Source organism: Trichechus manatus, unplaced genomic scaffold (assembly GCF_000243295.1).
Source record: "Trichechus manatus latirostris isolate Lorelei unplaced genomic scaffold, TriManLat1.0 scaffold00115, whole genome shotgun sequence".
Taxonomy (NCBI): Eukaryota; Metazoa; Chordata; class Mammalia; order Sirenia; family Trichechidae; genus Trichechus; species Trichechus manatus.
The window spans coordinates 1,708,647-1,729,333 of record NW_004444051.1 but is presented as its reverse complement, the minus strand read 5'-3'; the positions used below and the strand labels follow the sequence as shown (position 1 = coordinate 1,729,333).

The 20,687-nt window shown below is 38.9% G+C and overlaps 1 protein-coding gene across 2 annotated transcripts; it reads right to left on the bottom strand.

Moving 5' to 3' along the window:
- Positions 1–3,599: 3,599 nt before the first annotated feature.
- CUNH6orf62 (chromosome unknown C6orf62 homolog) lies at positions 3,600–17,494 on the bottom strand. Of its 2 annotated transcripts, none has more exons than XM_023738343.1 (5): positions 16,543–17,494; positions 13,431–13,607; positions 11,464–11,586; positions 7,191–7,325; positions 3,600–4,977 (listed from the first exon to the last, which is right to left on the bottom strand). In XM_023738343.1, the coding sequence occupies exons 1-5, from the start codon at positions 16,582–16,584 to the stop codon at positions 4,852–4,854; spliced, it is 603 nt and encodes a 200-aa protein (XP_023594111.1). In that variant the 5' UTR covers positions 16,585–17,494; the 3' UTR covers positions 3,600–4,851. The 2 variants fall into 2 exon arrangements, with proteins under 2 accessions (XP_023594111.1, XP_004384041.1); XM_004383984.2 differs by lacking the exon at positions 16,543–17,494 and adding an exon at positions 15,227–16,509.
- Positions 17,495–20,687: the final 3,193 nt, after the last annotated feature.

The window sequence follows — 20,687 nt, the reverse complement described above, 5'->3', positions numbered from 1 at the left end:
TGCCCAGGGGCAAGGATGAGAAGGCAGGAGGGGACAGAAAAGCTGGATGAATGTAAATGGGGAACCCAAAGTTGGGAAGTGTTGACACATCGCAGGGTTGGCAACCAGTGTCACAAAACAATGTGTATTGTTTAATGAGAAACTAATTTGGTCTGTACACCTTCATCTAAAGCACAATTAAAAAAAACAAATGTTGTGTGTGTAGATATATTTACAGTGAAGAGTAGCTGCTGAGGCTGCAACCAAACACCTCATGGGATTTGGTTCCTTGGTTTGGAGGTTAGGGTCATTGTTTCATGGGACATCCCAGTTAATTGTCCTAACCATGTTGAGTGCTTCTGTTCAACCTCCTAGTTCATTTAGTAGTGCCTGAGGTCTTAATAGCTTGCAAGTAGCCATCCAAAGCACAACTGGTCTCTCTTAACCTGGAGCAATAGAAGGAGAGTCAGGAATAGGAGGATATGCAATGTGTAGCTAATTGCCTCCCTGAACAACTGCCTCCTTTGCCATGAGACCAGAAGAACTAGACAGTGCTTGGCTATCATTACTGAACATTTTGATCAAAGGTTCCACAAAAGAATCTTGACCAAAAGGGGGAAAATGCAAAACAGAATTTAAAAATTTTCAGGGATTCCACACTTCTGGATCCATGGATGGCTGGATGAACCCCTGAAACCTTCCCTGAGATAATCTTTAAACCTAAACAAAAGTATCCCCTGAAGTCATCTTAAAACCAAACAGTTTAGGTTAACTATAAAAAATGTCTGCCTTAAGCATTATGCTGTTAAGAACTACCTATATGGGATCAAACTGACAACAGCAATTCGAAAGATAAAACAGGAACCTTGGGGGCAATGAGTTAATGAAGGAGGAACAACTCAGAAAAGGTGGGTAGTATGGTTGTACAACTTGAAGAATGTAATGTCACTAAATTGTACATGTAGAAACTCTTGGTGTATGTTTTGCTGTATATATTAACAACAAAATAAAATTTAGGGGAAAAAAACCCTTGAAGTCCAATATTAAGCTAAAGGAAAAAATATTAATCCATAATGAATTTTAGGTCCTTCCGAGCTCTAAAATGCCACGTCACATTTCCTTTTATAACCCAGTTTCAAGATTGTGGAACGTCAAAATAATTAACCGTAGCCCAAACTGGAAAATAAAATATTTTGAGTTATCTGGTCTAAAATAGTCCTTAAGAAAGTTTGAGGCAAATTACATTACTGATATCAGGAATGGGCCAGTGGGTGTGCTACTTTTCTAGGATAGAGATTACAGTGAAACCTGCAAAAGCCAGAACCTGTGTAAGGCGGAAAGCTGTCAGTGAAGGAAAACTATTTTCCGCTAACAAAGACCAACAGAAAAGTGGTAACACTCCACCCTGTAAAAGGTGGAAAACTTGAGACCCGGAAAAACAAGGCAGTACTGTCAAGTTCTGGCTCTCACAGGTTGCACTATACAATACTGGCATCTTTTTTATTGAAGAAGGGGGAAAAACATACTATTAGAATAAAACCATAAAGATCTTGAATCTCCCAGTCTGTAGTAGTAAAAAGACAAAATTCATAATGGAAAATTTGGCAATGGATATTGGTGATGGTTGCACATGAGTATTGTTAACTGATGTCACTTAATTGTACATGTGAAAATGTTAAATTGGCAATTGTTATATGTATTTTTACAACAAAAGACGATATTCACAAATTGTCTATTTCTCAAAGTTTTGTTGACTATGCCACTCTTAATATTTGATTTCTGTATCAGGGAGTCTGTCAACATTTCATTACTAAAGATTGAGAAGAAGCAACTTTAAATAAACTTGGACACACAGTAAAGCTAACAGTTAAACCTTGATTATCCTTTTGCCTGTGTTAGAATGGATGCTGATCTATCTGCTGAAAGGACACAAGCAGACTTCCTAGTAACAGTGAACACACAGGAGACCCAGATGTTGATTTCTAGTAATTCCCCAGTACAAGAAACCTGGGCTCCTCGGAGAAATGCCTGATTCCAGGATAGGCGCTAGGACACAGAAGTTACAAGATGAACCTATCTTGTGCCTGAAAGTAAGGAAGCGCTCAAGAAAAAGATACAGGCATGCAAATTATGCACAAAGGAAGAAAAAAAAATCAGTTGGTGCTGTTTAGATAGACGATGCATGGCAAAGAGGGCTTGTGGTCCTTACAATAGAAGGCTGACAAATGTGGAAGGAGGGGTAGGTTTAGAAAATCACCATCTTGCAACCATTATAGTAAAGATTGGTTTCAGCAGGAATCAGTGATGCTCCTGATAAGGAGCATGTGACTTGCCTGTTGTCTCCCACAGGTTGCTTCTTAGTTGCCAGGGGAAAAATAACCATACAGTGCAGAAACAGGACAACACTTTGACCAGGCAAACAAAATTATCACCACAAACAAGCAGACAGTATGCTTCTGGATGTTATCCTGAGAAGGGCCTAAGATCACTTACATTGGATGTTGACAGGAATGCATAACTGAAATTGAACCATGAAGAAACTCAAATGTAAAATGAGAAACATTTTATATTAAGGAAAAAAAATTAGTCTGTACTCTTCAAAAATGTCAAGGTCATGAAATAACAAAGGATGAGGAGCTGTTCTAGATAAAAGGAGACTAGAGACATGACAACTACATGCAAGGGGAGGGGGCTGTATAAAGGATATGGTGACAATTTAAAAAATTGGAAAATGGATGATAAAGTATAATATCAATGTTAAATTTCCTAATTTGATAATTTTATTATGGTTATGTAAGAGAATATCCTTGTACTTGGGACATGCACTTAAGTACTAAGGGATAAGGAATCAGTGTACGCAACCAATTCTCAAATGGTTCAGAAAAGTAACATGTAAGATGTACCTAGAGAATGAAAACAAATGTGGCAAAATGTTAAAAACTGAATGTGGGTAAAGGTTATTTATACAGGAGCTCTCTGCATTACTCTTGCATCTTTTCTAAATTTGAAATTAAATTATTCCAAAATAAAAAAAATTTAAAGATGAATAAAACAAATGGCTGCTGAAATCTTAATCTGTCATACATAGTAAAATGGTTAAGAGCTCGGGCTCTAGAGCTAGACAGCCTGGTTTCAAATCCTCCACTACTCATGATGTGAGCTTGGGCAAGTTATTTACCCTCTGCACTGGTTTCCTTTCAGAGTTGTTAAATAAGCTAAGAGCTTTAGAACAGTACTTGGCCATAATAAACAGATTCTTTCAAACAGATTCTAATTCTCAAGTGACCAGAGAACATGTGAAAGCATTTTGAAATTAAGACTGGTATTTTTTTTTTTTCCACAAAGCAAGGCCTAAGACCAGTCTGATAACTACTGAAAGCTGATAAAATGTCCTTGTTTGCTATTCTGATCAAAATTACAAACCCAATTGTCACAGGGTTCCCTCCCCACCAAATTTACTGTTTAACCATAAATCATAAAATACCAATAGTCATGAAGATGGCACAGGACCAGACAATGTTTCGTTGTTATATATAAAGTCCCCGGAGTCACAGTGGACTGACAGCAATTAACAACCAAATAACACTCCGTGACTTGGGAAAAAAAGTTACCACTTCAAGTTCTGTGTATTCCCCTGAATAGTCAGGGAACTTTCACCTATTTTATTTAGGTTTTCATTTTTTAAATTCCAACCAGAAGCTAAATACAACTGGAAACTGATAAGCACTAGTTTTACTCCAAAGGAGTAGGATCATTCAGATTTACTCCAATAAGTAGGCAACCCTTAAGCAAAGCTTTTCTTCATTTAAAAGAAAAAAAACACCAGAAAACTATACAGTAGTCTTTCCTTATGTTCATTGCACAAAATGAGTTCTGCTTTTCAACACTCGATTTTTTTTTTTTTAAACAATTTAAGATCCCAACTTTTGTTAACTTTTTCTACTGCCAAAAAACCCTCATAAGTTTTTCTGTAACATGGTGTAGAAGCCAGTATTTATGCACAATTCACTGGAATTTTCTTTGTCAAATGTCTTCTCTTTAAAACCAAAAAACAAAACAAAAACCAAAAAGGAAAATCCTCTACCTATCATTGTTTCTGCAGCTATGAATGTATTCTCAGTTTTATAGCTGCATTAGCTACTTTAGACTCCAGATCTGCTTTAATGTGTATAATTTGTATCCACACTCAGCAGAATACTCTTTCATAACAGCAACTTGGGGAAAAGAGATCTGGAAAAAAAAAAAACATATTTATGAGTACCAGGAAACAAACATGGCCCAGTAAAATATGAGGCAAGAATGCCTACAATGAGATGCTTTTTTTCATTTAAGATTTCTTTCCTGTGGTTGTCCTTTTATTTTTTTAAACAACCACTTCTGGTCATTAGAATGAATCTGACAGTACTCTGGAACAACAGTGATTATAGCAAAGCTATTAAGTTTTTAAAAACATTATACCTGTTACATTCACTTCTCACCCTCTAAATACTGATGACAGATGTCAAAGAGGCCAAAACCAGCATAAATGGGAAGACCATCAAAAATGAGTATCACCTTGTGCTTTCAGATGCATTTAAGCATTTCAGTGTACAATAGTCCTTTCACTTCACATTTTTAGTAAGATGCTGATGCAGTGCAGCAAATATGCAAAGCATCTTCTTTCACACAGTCTGTGCAGAAGACATCTAATTTTTTTTTTAAGTTCTGAGATACAAATGATTTAAAAAAATCCAGGATGAACGAGTTTCAAAATGCATAGTGTTCTGTGCATGAGTCCATTTTCCTTAAACTCTGAAAGAATAAAGTGGTAAGAAAAGAAGAAAAACATTGCTGCTGCATTCTCTGATCTTCTTCATCGTGCTGGTCAGTGCTCTATTCTGGCATGTAAGGACGGAGGTGATCCTCTATGGTGCCAACTGCCCAGTGGGTGAGCTGCTCCTGTGGCAGGTAAAGGCATATGCTGCATAACTTGAAGACTGTAGCTTTGTTTTTCGGAGTCTGGAAGGGGAAAGTTTTTAATATTCTTAATAAATAAGACTTTAACAACAGTCCCATGAAGTCAATCTCCCACAATTTATTAAGCCCCTATGGACACAGTAACAAAATATACAGATAAGGGAATAAAATATGGTCCCTACCCATAGGGAATTTAGTCAGGAAGATAGAACCCTGCCATACAAGATACACAAAAAATAGAAATAAAAGGTTTTAGCATATGCTGGGGCAAGGAACTAGAAGAAAGTAAAAGTATTACCATCTAAATCAACTCTAGTGTTAAAAGTAGTCATTATTTGAACATCTAACTTATGATAAACACGTGCCAGGCAGGACTTCAAACCGGTTCGAATCAGTTCAGTCATGGTCAACGAAGTGAAACCGAAACTGACTCAAATTTTTAAAATCTGGGTGGATCTGGAACCATAACTGGAATGGGAAAAATTACAGGTTGAAGCTCAAGAATGGGAGACTTGGAAGAGGTATAGTGAGCCCTTTCAGCAGCCTGATGAGTGAGACTAGATTATTGCCAGCACTGACAAGAGCAACACACATTCAAGGCTCATGGTTGGCTACCATCTTCGAACAGGGCATGACTGTTTATGACTGTGTGCAGAACCTGATGGGCAAGAGATCTAGTTACTATGCAACACGTATGCTGCCCTTGTTTTCTAAGAGGGAGATTATGTTTCTAGCAGGGCACAGACCTGTAATTTTTCCCATTGCAGTTATGGTTCCAGTTCATCTAGATATTAAAAATTCAAGTCTGTTCTGATGTCACTTCCTCAGCTATGACTGAACTAGGAAGAACCAGTTCAAAGCCCTGGTGCTAGGTGTTTTCACAATAACCATTGCTATTAAGTGAGAGATGAAATCTGAACCAAGGTCTCACTGCAAAGCTCGTTTCTTTTCACTATAGCACCTCTTAAAAAGAGGGAGGGGAAGCAATTGATCGCCCATGTCTGAGGCAGTCTATATATATAAATGAACCTATCTTTATGTATGTATTATAAAAACTCATTTCAATCATCACAGTAACTTCATGAATATCATTTGCCCAATTTAACAGAAGAACATACTCAATGAAGTTATTTGTCCAAGATCACACAACAGTAAGTACCTAATGGACCACAACTACCACAATCTCTGCCAGACTGAGCCCGTAACAACTAGATGGTGCCTGACTACCACTACCGACTGCTCTGACAGGGATCACAATAGAGGGTCCTGGATAGAGCAGGAGAAAAATATAGAACAAAATTCAAATTCACACACATGCACAAAAAAACCAGACTTGCTGGTCTGATGGAAACTGGAGAAACACCAGGAGTATGGCCCCCAGACACCCTTTTAACTCAGTACTAAAGTGACACCCAATGTTCACCCTTCAGTCAAAGATGAGACAGATGTATAGGGCAAACAGTAACACAAATGAAAAACATGCTTCATAGGTCAATCATGTATACAAGACTAAATGGACACATCAACCCAAAAGCAGATGAGAAGGCAGGAAGGGAAAGCAAAACTGGATGAATGGAAACCGGGAACGCTGGGTGGAGAAGAGGAGTGTTGATACATCACGGGGTTGGCAGTGAACGTCACAAAACAACTTGTGTATTAATTGTTTAATGAGAAACTGATTTGCTCATTTCACCTAAAACACAATTTAAAAAAGAAAAAAGAGAGAGAGAAATAAATAAATTGGATTACTTGGATTACTGCCTAAATTGGAACTGCTTATTTGAAGTACACGAGGATCTTTTAAATCCAAATGTGTCTCATCTCTTTAGATTTTGATTTAAAAAGTCTAAGCCAGTGCTTCTCAAAACGTAACGTGTCACCTGAGGATCTTGGAAAAATGCAGATTCTGGTGAAGCGGACCAGAGCAGGGTCTGAGATTCTACATTTTCAACAAGCGCCCAGTTGATGCTGACATATGCTGACTAGATTTTAGGTAGAAAAGCTCTAGAGTAATGGTTCTCCAACTCTACCGTCTGACTTCCCAAATAGTTCTAATGTGCAGCAAAGTTTGGGAACCACTATTCTAGGGCAAGCCTCAGGACATCTGTTTGTTTTTTAAATAACTTCAAAAATAATGCAGTGTTGAAGGGGCAGATCAAAACTAAGTATCTTGCAAAGAAAACAGTTTACTAACCAATAAGCTAGTATCTTCAAACAAGCCCTTAAGAGGTTTTCAAAAAAAAAATGCTCATTACCTGCAAGTGCTGTCTGTCAATGAAGAGAAACACTGACTGGTTAGGATTGTTGACAACAATTCCAGTCTTGTCCTTGCGGCTCAGTACATGCAGAAACTGCTTTTCATAGTCACCGTGATGGAACTCAAATTTGGCCTAAATAAGAAATACAAACACTTATGTATAACTACAAACGTGTTACACTACCTGATACATCCACTGCATCCATATGCATTGTATCTGTGCTGTCCAATATGGTAGCCAATAGCCATACGTGGCTATTTAAATTAAAACTAAATAAAATTTAAAATTCAGTTCTTCAGTAACACTAGCCATACTTGAGATACTCAATAGTCACATATAGCTAGTGGCCACTATTTTGAACAGCCTCTTGAGATGTGTAACACTTCTTTCATCAAAAATGTTCTACTGGACAGCACTCCATTATATGACCTTCACGATCTGCACCAAAATGACTAAATCCTAATACTGTCAGTTAAACACTACTGTCTATAATCAAATTTCATATAATCACATTTTCAAACCCACTCAGCTCAAGACTTCCACGTTAGTACTTTTAAACTCCAATGACACCTCCTTCCTTTCAATGATGACAAACACTATGATGGCTCTTGGAAAGAAATGTTTATTCAAATCCCAGCTATACATCTCACTAGCTATGTGACTTCATTTAGACACCATACCTTCTAAATTTCAGCTTTCTCACCTATCAAATAAGGCTCTAACCCATCTTACAGGACAGTTAAGAGGATTAAATGAAATAACGTAAAGCCCACCCTGACATACAGTTCCATTCTTCACACAAATGAGCTTCAGAGGATTTATGAACCTCTTGAAATTTTTAAGAAAATATGTTTTTATGTACATTTTTTTTTACAGCTAGCCTCAGGTTATTTAAAAAATGTTTCCATGTTATAAAGGATTGTTACCAAGTTAAGCCAGAACATTCTTTTAATCTTTTAACATGATTAAGATAAACTCCATGCTCCCACAAAATCTGCATGGTTATCACTGGGAGAGGCCAAATGCTGGGTGAAAAGACCAAGTTTAACATTGAATTCAAGAAACTTATGAGACCTTACCTAAATAATTGGATATTTAGATAACACAGTATTGTAAGTGACTTCTGATTCATTTTGGTTCAATTTTTATTCCACTATTATGTCAAACACAGTAAAAAAAAAAAAACCACCACAGAAAAACCATTAGTTCCTGCTATCTAGAATTTTACCACCTTTTTTTTTTAAAAAAAAAATAGATTTTAAGCTATAAAATAAGATATGGTCTCCTGGCTAGATGAAAGTGCCATATAGCATATTATTTTATTCTTCACTATAATTAACAGTTTCTTTTTAAAATTCATATTAAGTGTTCAAACTCCAACTTTAATAATTTTATTTGCTTTTGCACCTCTGTACAATTCAAATACTTATTGGACTCTTGGTATATAGAAAGGACTATATTAGATACTGGAAGCTATAAATAAAGTTATTTCAACCTTAAGAGGCTCATTCACTTCTGAAAAGGACGAGCACATATAAATATAAAAAACTTAACTTGCTTCAAATCCTTTTCTAGAATAAGACGTGATTTATTTGTGAAACCCTAAATTGGGTTCTTAGCATTAAAGTGGGGAAAGAAGAAATAATTAACAGAGTAGGTAATGCAGGGAGCATTAGCACGTGACATCTGGACAGGGCCTTGAAGGATGAGAATTTTCTCAAGGGAAAGTCATACTGCTTAGTAATTTGGAAAAATGTCTTTCTAGGAAATAGGACCAACAACAAGTATAAACTGTGTCAAAATCAAGATACTGTTCAAATAAGAAAACCCCAAGTACTCCAATATGGCAAATACCAGGGTGGATGGTAGAAGCCAACAGAATATCACACTGAAAAGAGGTTTGGGTGAGACTGAAAAAGGCCTTAAATATAATTTTACAGCATTTCAATTCTATACTATTGAAAATAGTCCACAGATTTGAGAAGAAATGGTCAATACCAAAGAAGAAAACTCTTATAAATAGCATTAAATAAGCAATTCCAGAAGAAAAGTAATGAAATATTCTAATAGTGGGATGAAGAGCCAATCTGGGGCAGTAAGTAGTATTAAGGGATATATTTTAACACCACCCAGGAACTTTGCAGAACTCTGAATATACCAGGAATTCAATATCTGAAAATAATCTTTACGCTGGTTCCTATTAAATCTCACTGCCAAGGTATTCAGATTTTAAAGTCCTTTAGCAATTAAAAGAAAACTTTGCAAAGTTATAGTTTACCTTTCTTTTTGTTCTAGGTCACTTATACTTAAGGCTTCTCAGTCAGGATATTCAAATATTTTAAATATCTTCAGGGAGTAAATTAGTTCTTATATTGTTAATTTATCTACTGCAGTTAAATTCTAAAATCAAAAGACATTGCCTATGTCCTACTGCTTATATTCAGTCCAAAATTTAAGGTTTTATAATAATAAAAGGAACTTTTCATAGTACAGTGTAGTGGTCGAGAACATGAGCGTAAGCTTTACGGTCAGTCCAGGTTTATGTCTTGACTGCCACTTAACGGCATGACCTTGGGTCTACTATTTACCTAATCTTTAACTGTCTCAGTTTCTTTCTCTGCAAAATGAGGCTCACGTATACCCTGGTTATTGGAAAGACTAAGATAAAATGTATATAAAATATTAAAAGAATGCCCAGCACAGTCAACTCTCAATAAACATTAGCCATGATTTCAAAGTAAAGAAGTACTTAACTTGAGACAAGACTATTTTAACTAACTATTCCAAATAAGGTCCCAGAGGGAAAGACGAGGTGCCAAGATGATAAACGAACCCATAATTCTCCAATGGGAAATTCTGAATTTAAAAATACCCTAACAATTCTCCCTGAAAGTAGTGAGAATTAAGGAGTTTGTAAGACCTGCCTGATAACTATAAACATGCTTTTTCTATGCTTGTATTCCCTTCTCCTTTTGTATTCAACTTACATTTGCCAACATATTCGTGTCAGTTAGATATCCGTCAAAAGGACACAAATATATGATAAGAGCTTCTGGGTGGTACAAATGGTTAACACGCTCGGTTACTAACCGAAAGGCTGGAGGTTCAAGTCCACCCAGAAACACCTCTGAAAAAAGGCCTGCATCTACTTCCAAAAAATCAGCCATTGAAAACCCTCTGGAGTACAGTTCTACTATAACACATGTGGGGTCGCCACAAGCCCGAGTTGACTCATGGCAACTGTTTTTGTTTATATGATACTTTTACTTGTATTTAACCTATGCATTATCTTGAGAACTTATTACCGTCAAATGGCTCTTAGAATAAGGAATGATAATTTGAGTTAATGTGTGGCAACATCACCACGGGGGCCAGGGGAGTATTCTAGCTTATACAGTCTGTCACACACAAAAGCACCATAAATATCCTTCATAGCAAGGGGATAGATAAGAAATGTTCTAAATGACAAATAGTTTTCATACTCCTAAACAATTAGCTTAAAATAAGACTTCTAATATTTAGTCTTCAAAGTCATTACTTCTTTTTCTTATTATAAATGTATGCTCACTGTAGAAGATTATGAAAACATATACATATATATTTTCCAAGTATTAAAAAGAAAAGTTATCTATACCAGAACTAGAACTAACCACAATTAACATTTTGGTGGATCCTGTTCTCCTTTTTTCTATACTATGTACTATAAATAAAATGAGGATCATCAACACATAGCTAAAGGCCCTTAAATTAACACTAGAAATTATCAAATACATCAAATGTCAAACCAGTCAAATGCTAGCAATATGTCAAGGAAGGTTAATTATGAACCACTACTAAATTTATTTCCCTCCTGTATAGTTTTATATACAAATTAACTTCTAGAAAAGGGTTTCTTATGCAGTTTCTTAGATCAGACTCCTATGAGAATGAGGCTAGTTACATATACTACTTCAGGGTGGAGAGGGAAGAGGATCACAGATCTTATGAAGCTCATCCACTGGCCCTTCTCTTAATCAACACACATCTACTTTAAAAGATTTTCTCTGGCCATAATTTCTAAGACATACTGGGTAGTTAGAACCAACTCAATCTTAAAAGATTCTATAATCCAAATGCTTTCTCCCCTTCACATCTCAACATTCAAAAAGACAGGAGGGACCCACTAAACAAAACTTACTAGAAAGCATATTCCCAAAGAATTTCTCTAGTCCCTATTCCAGGAGTTTTCATTTATTGAACTGTTCATTACACTTTTTTCAGAATAAAATACCTGAACAGGCCTAAAAGGCTCATCAGATTCCTTCCACCTAGAAAAGAGGAGACAGACAATTTTTTCAATGTCATTCCGAGGCCAAAGAATGAAATCCATCTCCTGAGTACAGCCAATTACATCCTAGAAAATGACCAAAAAAAAAAAAAAATTTTACTTTCAAAGAAACTTAAAGCTTAACAAGCAATATCATACGTCACATGGTTTGACTATAAAAACATTCTACAAGTACAAAAAGTAATTTAAAAAATTATCTCTTAAGAAGTAATAGTAATACGACTGTACACAATCAGAATAGCTTATGGACTTAATTTTAAACTTTATCCAGTAGAGTCTACACGGGAGAAAATACCTGGCAATCTGCTTCTGTAAAGATGTACAGCCTTGGAAACCCTGTGGGGCAGTTCTACTTTGCCCTACATGGTTGCTATGAGTTGGAATCAACTCGACGACAATGGGTATCCCGAACAATAAAGTCCACGTACAAGTCACTCAGTCCAGTGTTCCTCTCACCAAGGTCTAGATTCATCAGTACATGGTGAAAACTCCAAATAAAGCTCTGATTTTGTGTTTGTTTTGGTGTGTGGGTTTTTTTTGTTTCTTTTTTTTTTGGATAAGTCCCTATAGCTTTATTTTTACCCTTTAAAATCAAGCAAAGGTGTTCTGGACCTTCTCATATGAGTCACTACCTCCTTATTACAGCTCAAATGCTATTTTTGTTATGTGGTGATTAAAAACTACCTTTTCTCCACTGCTGTTCCCTTTCATTATCACAGTCCAACATATAATTTTCAAGGCCAATGATCCTTTACCAGACCAATACATGGCTATCTCCAGTCTTCTAACACTTACCACTAATTGTGAGGACCTCTTGTTCAAGAACACCACGTTAATTCTCAATGTGTTATAGAAGTTTAGAAGGTTAGCACCAATGATACCTTCTACTTTAAGTTTCTTATTTATAAAGGGGCATGACCTTAGTTTTCCCCACATAAAGGAAAAACTTTATAGGAATATTGTACACTGCTATAAGCATAACACCACAGAAGCAAAGTTCAGTTCTCCATACATGTTTTATTTGATGTCAACTTTTATAAAACAAACCTACTTTAGGAATTTAAAAATAAAGTTTTATAGGTAGCACTTGAATTATTAAAAATAGTTGGCTATCACCAGCACCTAACTTGAATTAAAGAGACCGCCTCCACACACTTTATCCATCTAAAGAATGGTCTGCGGCAAAAACTACACTTTTCTAACCCTATCAAACACATTGGAGTCCCTGGGTGGTACCAACAGTTAGCATGCTCAGCTGCTAACCAAAAGGTTGGAGGTTCAAGCCTACCCAGGGGAGCCCTGAAAGAAAGGCCCGGTGATCTCCTTTCAAAAAATCAGCCATTGAAAACCCTATGAAGCAGTTCGACTGGCACACATGGGTCATCATGAGCCTGAATGGACTTGATGGCAACTGTTTTGTTGTTTCTTTTTTTTTAATCAAACACAGATGTTTAAAGACTCTATTGCATGATACCAGTTGTTAACATGGCTTGAATAATGAAAGCATGAACTGGGACAAACAAAACACACGATCGAAAAATATTTGTCAAAATCTGTGGAGTTTAGATAGTAGCTAAGAATGAATTCTACTGTAGAAGACAAATTAAAAATTAAAACTCAATTTACATGTATAAATGGCTGAAATGGTAAAAGTTTATTTAACCACAATAAATTTTTAAAAATTTAAACTCATTTACTTTAATATACTGTTAACTGACAAGACCTACTACACTGTACAGGCCTTGTAAAAGAACCTTAATTTCTGGTTACACAAAACTTGTATTACTCCAAGAGATTCATCACCATAGTAACTACTCACTTTTATGGGGGGGGGGGGGAAGGACGAAAGAAATGCAAGTTTAACTCACAAAAACTTACCTAGCGAATCAAGACTTAAAAACAGCACTTACCCTTCTCATAGACTGGTATCGAGGAGCGTGGAGCTGTACCACATCCTTCTGTAAAAGCTCTATGGAACTTTCCAAGGAATAGCTGGAATCTCGCACACCTTTCAGGATATTTTCTTCATAATTATTTGTCATGACTGGTATAACTTCGGACACTTCAAAAAGTGCCGATTTTTTCTTCTAAAAGAAAAAAATGTTCTATTTACCCACTGATAGCAGTGTCTTTTAACTCCCAATTCACATAGCAATGTTAAATGTATTTATTCCAACTTGGCAAAATTAACCGTCTAAAGTAACTTTTCCCCTGAAAATACAGATTTTCAGATAGGCTGATCCTTTTTACTCACCCTTCCTCACCCTCCACACAAATATGCTACTATCAGAATTTTTAACTGCCCAGTTTCATAGTATTATGGTATCCATAGCAGATACTTATGTTAGATAACAACATTTTTTAAATGCTATAAGGACCAAACATCAGATACTCTTAAGGTTAAAAAATAAAAAATCAATGACGTAGTTCCACTTAACTTGTTCTACATACAACTAAATTAAAACCTCAGCAGTTAAAATAAAAAAGAAGCTACTGAGACAAGTTGATTGTTTTACTCCTTATATGGTTCAATCTCCATTTCTCTTCCAGGGCATTATATAACAAGCGTCAACACCTGAAAGGAGAAAAAAAATTCTGCCAAAGCTGAGTTTCAAAATTAGGTGAGTCCAAGTGCTTATCATCAACCTAAACCTGTAAAATTCTGTATCGTGGAGTATAATCATGAACTATTCGTGGTAATTGCCCAGATACTGTACATTCACAGAATAAAGTTTCCAGTTATTAAAAAAAAATCTAATCCTATCAATTTTGCAGTCATCTTGTTTTATTAAAAAAGAGAGAACACAGGAAAGTAAATCCTTGGGACTATCTGATCTTTTGACAAACACTTCAAAACAAATCATTTTTGAAGACACTTTACACTGCTATAATCTATCAGCTAAGAATGTTTCTAAATACTAATAACCTTTAAGAGTTAAAAGTGGAATAAAAACCTGGGAAACTCCCAAATACTAAATAGATATCATACTAAGATTGTATTTCTGATCTGAAATTAGCTCACAATTTATATACAAAAATTAAAGCACTACTTCCTTATACTCATAACCTAATCTGAAATCAAACAGCCTTGCTGATTATTTTAGAAACTGTCCATTTTAAGTTGAAAAAAACTACTGCTTATTTATATCATGTTCTCCTCAACTATTTACAACTCACTATTTGCTGCTAAACTGTAGCACTAATTCCAAGACAAAAAATAGTAATAATAAACTATTTAGGACATTTTCAATTTTCAAAAATTGTAATTCTAAATACCAAATACCCATTGCAGTATTTAAGTACTGTAAAAATTACAGCATATTGCATTTCATTAAGTACACCATGAAAAAAGGTACCTCTATCATGATTTTGATTCCAATTTATCATTTTCAAATAGCCTATTTATATTTTACATGACAATCTTTAAATTGTTATGAAGTGCCCTATGTAACTTCACACAAACTAAATTTTTACAATGTTACCCACCCAAGTCAACTAAAAGTGGACCCTAGACTTTAGAATTAAGTTATCTCCAAACCACAACTACTCAATTCACAGAATTACCCATGAAAGACAAAGCATACAAAGTACTTTTTCAACCACTCATTGATCTAACAGTTCAGTTTTTTAAGAGTAACAGATAACCCAATAGTACACACTTGCTAATCACTTGTGCTAATTCACATTTTAAGAACTTTAAAATTACCTTCTCCTTGAATACAAAGGCAATATACATCTTGAAGTCAAACTGGTCAGCTAGAGATTCTTTTTTCTTTCTAAGCTGAGCACGTAGTCTGTTCAGAGCTTGTTTCTTCCGGGAGTTTGGGTCCCCCATTTTGAAATACAGGTGGTACTAAAGCCTTTGGAAATTGTCACTAAACTATGGGCACTTTTTCTTAAGACTCAAGTACAACAGAAACAAGTCATTTTTTTTCCCTGCTAATATGACTGAATAGCTAAAATCACGACTGTAACCCCAAACTGCACCTTCTGGCAATATTAGCAGACTGTCATATTACAGCGTCAAGAAACAAAAGCTGCTGTCCAGTCATGTTTGGACAGTAATGTTTGGGGTTAAATGGGAAAAAGGAAGGGAAGGAAGGAAAGAAAGAGGAGAAAATACTTGAACCAACTTTCTGGAAAACACATTTGGCTTAACTGCCAAAATAAAGGCTTTAGGGAGAAATGAAAAGCCTATTATCAGGATTTAGGTGTGCAATAAAAAAAACACAGCTGACACCAGTCCAAAAATCCTTAAGATCCATTCGGATTTTTTTCCCTCTCTTTACAAAAGGAATTATGAAAACGAACGGGAAGGGGGAAGTGTGATCCTTGCTTTCCAAAAACAAAAACAAAACACCGAAACAGGGTAGGTGAATGAAACTGAAATATCCAATTGGATTTTACCCAGCCAGATCCATGGCTGTAGTACCTAATTAACTCTTATTAGTTATTTCAGATTTCACTATTGCTATGTATTGTCAGTGCTTGTTATTGATTACACTTGGTGGTGAGCAAAGAGAAAAGTGCAAAATCGGTAGTGAAGGAAGGGGAGAGGTACAGGGATTCCCTGCAATCAACTACAGTGTATACCGGGGGCGGGCAGCAGTCGCCCAAAGGAGCCATAAGAAAAAACAGCGGAGTCACTACCAACTTCCCCATCACCCACATTTTCACCCTCAGGCGGCTGCCAATGCTGCTGCCAAGGAGAATCATGATGGCAGAGGAAAAAAGGGTATACGATATGATATAATAATTACTCCGGCTCTGTGGTTAGACCTGATTAATGCCCGGGATCCCAAAACCCCCAGACCTGCAACGAGTCCTATATTCCCCAAGGGAGATTTCTCTATGAATTTGCCCCTGCTCAAGATGGTGGGGAGTGCGATTTATCTTCTTCTGAGCATTACTAAGGCAAAGGTGGGGGGTTCTTCTCCTAGATCCCAGGCAGTGCCCAGGGACCACCTGCCTTTCACCCCCCAGGCCCCACCCCACCCCTTGCCTTCAGCGGCAGCGACTCACTCGCACCACGGGAAACACAGGATCACTCAGGTTTTCACTCATTTCATCGTGGAAACAACTCCCGCCCGGGTAGAGTAGGCGGGAGAGGGTAAATGGGTAGGATCAATGAGAAAAAAAGAAAACAACTGTGTTAATATTATTTTTAAAAGTTAAGCCCACCCCCCCAAAAAAGAAAAATTAAGTTCCCGGATTCCGGATTAGCTCTCTCTCACATTGAACAGACCATGTTTCCCGAGTTTGGATTGTTTGGGATGGGGTCGTTAGTTTGTTCCCCGAGGAGGCAGGGGGTGGAACTGAGGCAGCTGGGGCGAGGGTGGGTGACGGGGAAATACCCTCCCTGTCCTCGCGGAAACCGGGACTCACTGACCGACACTCGGGCGGGGCTCGGACCCTCTAGCCGCAGCCTGCGGGCGGAGCGGTGGCGGCAGCGGAAGAAGAGGCGGCGGCGGGGGCGCTGCTCGCAGCACTGGCAGAAGCCATGTCAAGAGAAAACCACCAGCCAACTGAGCCCCTCCATCCCCGCTGTAGTACGCACTGTGACCGGGCCGCCCGCGCTACTGCCGCTGCTCAGCCCCCACCTGGGACCCATAGTCTGGCTCGGCGCCCCGGGCAGCGGCGACGGGGAGAGAAAGAGAAAAGCAGGAAACACGAGGAGAAAGAGGAGGGGATAGGAGTGGTATTGGCAGCGAGGGGGAGGGGAGCCCTGCACTAAGGGATCTGTCAGCGAAGTAAACCCCCCAGATAAAGTTATTTCAGTTCAAGCATCTGCTCTTGAGTCCTTCTTCCCCCCCGGTCGAGCTCCAGCTCTCAGCAAAGAAGATAAAGGAGACCCAGAGGGGGGAAAAGCCGAAGCGGATGGTGAGTGTCCGCGATGACACAGCCTCGTTCCCCCCCACCGGTGGCTGCGGAAGCGGCGGCGGCCTCGGGCGCCTCCGGGTCCGGGGCAGAGTCGCGTTTGAGAAAAGCAGCAAGAACAAACAACTTAAAATGGCAGCGACAGCCACTGCGTCACCCACCCCTCACAGGCACCGCCCCGAACCCTCTGCGGCTGCGCAGCGCACGGGCCTCCACCATCTACGCAGGGACAAAGGGGGAGAAAGGGCTGGAAGGCGGGAAGGTTGTCATGGTTATTAAGGATAGAGGAAAGAAGACAAGAGAAGAGTGTACAAAAACTCCTTAAAAGGCTGCGTCTTTGAAGTCAAACTTTCTAAATAACATGCCCTCCTCAAAGGGGAGTTTGGGAATAGAGACTCCCCTCTCCTCCAGTATGGCGTTTCTATGGGGCGGGGAAAGGGGCTCCCAGCCACTCCCTCCGCCCCTCCGTCGCGTTGTCCCAGTCGGCTCGTCGCCCCTCCCCCTGGTGACGCCACAAGCCACGCCCTTCTGCCCTCCCCGACACAGCACCCGGATGGAATTGTTCTTTGCGGGACTCGTCCGCCTCGCTGGGTTGAGCTGGGCGTGGGACACAGCGGAGCCAGCGAGTTAGGCGGGCCCAGACTGGGGAAGTGGGCGGAGAGTGGGCGAAGGTGAAGGCGGAGTGAAGGAGGAAAAGGGAGGTTGTGTTTGGTGGGTTCGTGGGGGAAGGTTCTCATTTCACCTCATTATGGTTTTATTCCTAAACCACTGATTGGTAGTCCTTCTGGGGGTCTGCCCTGGAGTATCTTGCATGGACAAGCTGCGAATTCAGTTCCAATACTTGAAATTTAAATGACATGTAACAGAAATTGTCTCATAGTAACTCCTGATCTCTGTTCCTATCTCGGCACGTGCGCGGGCTGGGGTGGGGACGGGGGGCGGCGGTCTTCAAGCTTTGAGCAAGGTCAAAGACTCCAGTCATGTTGCTGCTGTGAATTAGGAGAGAAGCGGGAGAACCTCACTAGAGTTTCTTGCCCCTATTACCAGTTCCCCCAGGATCTGAGATCTAGTTCCTGCCCCTTAAAAATGGTTCTCTACTTTCCTCAAGATGTGAAGAGAGTACTGTGGAGCGTTTAGCCCCTGAGTCACACGAATCTTGGCGCCAAAAAGTGTTGATAACATTTTTGAGAGCTCTACTGTGCTGATAAAAAACGCAAGTTATATACGCAAGAAATCAGCAAAAGCAAGAAATCAGCAAAGGTCGATGCTCCATATAAGCTGATGAGGAGCGCTAAAGTTGAGAGGCACTTGACTAAACTAAAATGGCTGATTTAAAATCAGGACCCACACCCCATCTTTGACTCTAGCTTTGACTACAGAAGCAGTTGACCTTTGTAACAGAAGCGACACCTGCTTACTAAGTTGTTTTTTTCTCTGTAGTCATCCCCCAGGGGCTGGCATGCATTGTCTCCTGGGATATTGACACAAATGGTTATCAAACCCTTAGTATTAGACAGTCTCAGTAAATGTTCTGCCTTAAGCAGGATACTCTTAACAATCCTTTCTCAGGATATCTGCTTCTAGTCATCCTGTCAGAGCCCTGGTTGCTCAGTGGTTAAGAGCTTGGCTGCTAACCAAAAGATTGGCAGTACAAATCCACCAGCCACTCTTCGGAAACCTTATGGGGTAGTTCTACTCTGTTTTATAGGTCACTATGAGTTGGAATCAACTCAATGGTAACAGGTTTTTTTTTAAGTCATCCTGTCAGAATGCTCCTTAGAAGCAAGGATGGCGATACTTCATTTCATGTAGTTTGAACATGTTATCAGGAGAGACCAGTCCTTGGAGAAGAACATCATGCTTGGTAAAGTAGAGGGTTAGCAAAAAGAGGAAGACCCTCAATGACATGAATTGACACAGTGGCTGCAACAATGGGTTCAAACATAGCAGTGATTGTGAAGATGACACAGGATGGGGCAGTGTTTCGTTCTGTTGTACATAGGATCGCTATAAGTTGGAACCGACTACACGGCACCTAACAACAGTCATCCTGTGACTACATACAGACCACCCCCAGGAAGATAAGTTCACCTATGGAATGTGTTCCTGTGAGTAATTATATGTGAAAGTCTTATGACCAGTACTTTTCATCATTACAACATTAATCATATCCTGCAATTTTATTTTATTTTATTTTTGTCAACCAATCCCATCTTGCCAAATGTGACTTTGTAACCAGTGATATCCAAGGCTGGCTTCTCAATGTCTTGCCTTTGATTCTCTTACCTTATTATCCACCAATCAGATTATTGTGGGTTGTACCTCCTGATTTTGCTACAGTTCAATCCACCAGCCACTCATTGGAAACCCTATGGGGTAGTTCTACTCTGTCCTATAGAGTCGCTATGAATCAGAATTGACTGGACAGCAACTGGTTTGGTTTTGATTCATTGGTTTCACTTCAGTGGAGCCCTCGTTTCCCCATTCGAATGATTCTTCTTTCAGTAAACCTTTATTTTACTTTTAAGCAAACTTGGAGTTTTTCCTCTGCAACAAAGCAAAACTCCTTTATCAGCTATGCTCTATAATAAAATTTTAAAGTCTGCTGGGCCCCCAAATTACTGCTCTGCACTTTGTGAAATCAAAGAAGTTTAGCTGTGTGATGGTTAAGATTGTGTGTCAACTTGGCTGGGCCATGATTCTGTGTTTTAATGTAATCACTCCCATGATTGAATATACTGTGAATAGCCAGTCAGATGAAAGGCAGTCTTCTTGGGGGTGTGGCCTGCATCTGAATATAAGCAGACATTCTGGCTTTTTGCTCTCTCTGGATCCTGCGGCTTACTCCTGTCACCTCATCTGCAGTTCTTGGGATTTGAGCTGTCAGCTTATCTGCCGAACTTGGGATTCGTCGATCTACACAGCCTGTGAGCAGGAGCCCTGCTCTCTGACCTGCTGATCTGGGCTTGCCAGCTTTTGCAGCTGCATGACTTGGGAGAGGCCTCTACCCTGATCCACGGACTTGGGATGTTCTAGCCTCTACAATCGTGTGAGCTGTTTCCTTGATATAAATCTCTCTATATATACGTATTTATACACTTTACTGGTTTTGCTTCTCTAGAGAACCCAGCCTAAGACACTTTGGTACCAAGAGTGGTTCTAGAGAAACAAAATTGTAAGGATGAGTTTTCTAAATTGGTTCTTAAGTCTGGTTAGTCTTTAAGATGTTGATGACTCTGCTTCCAGCAGTAAAGAGGTCATTGCTAGTCTATGGAGCAAGATGGCGATAC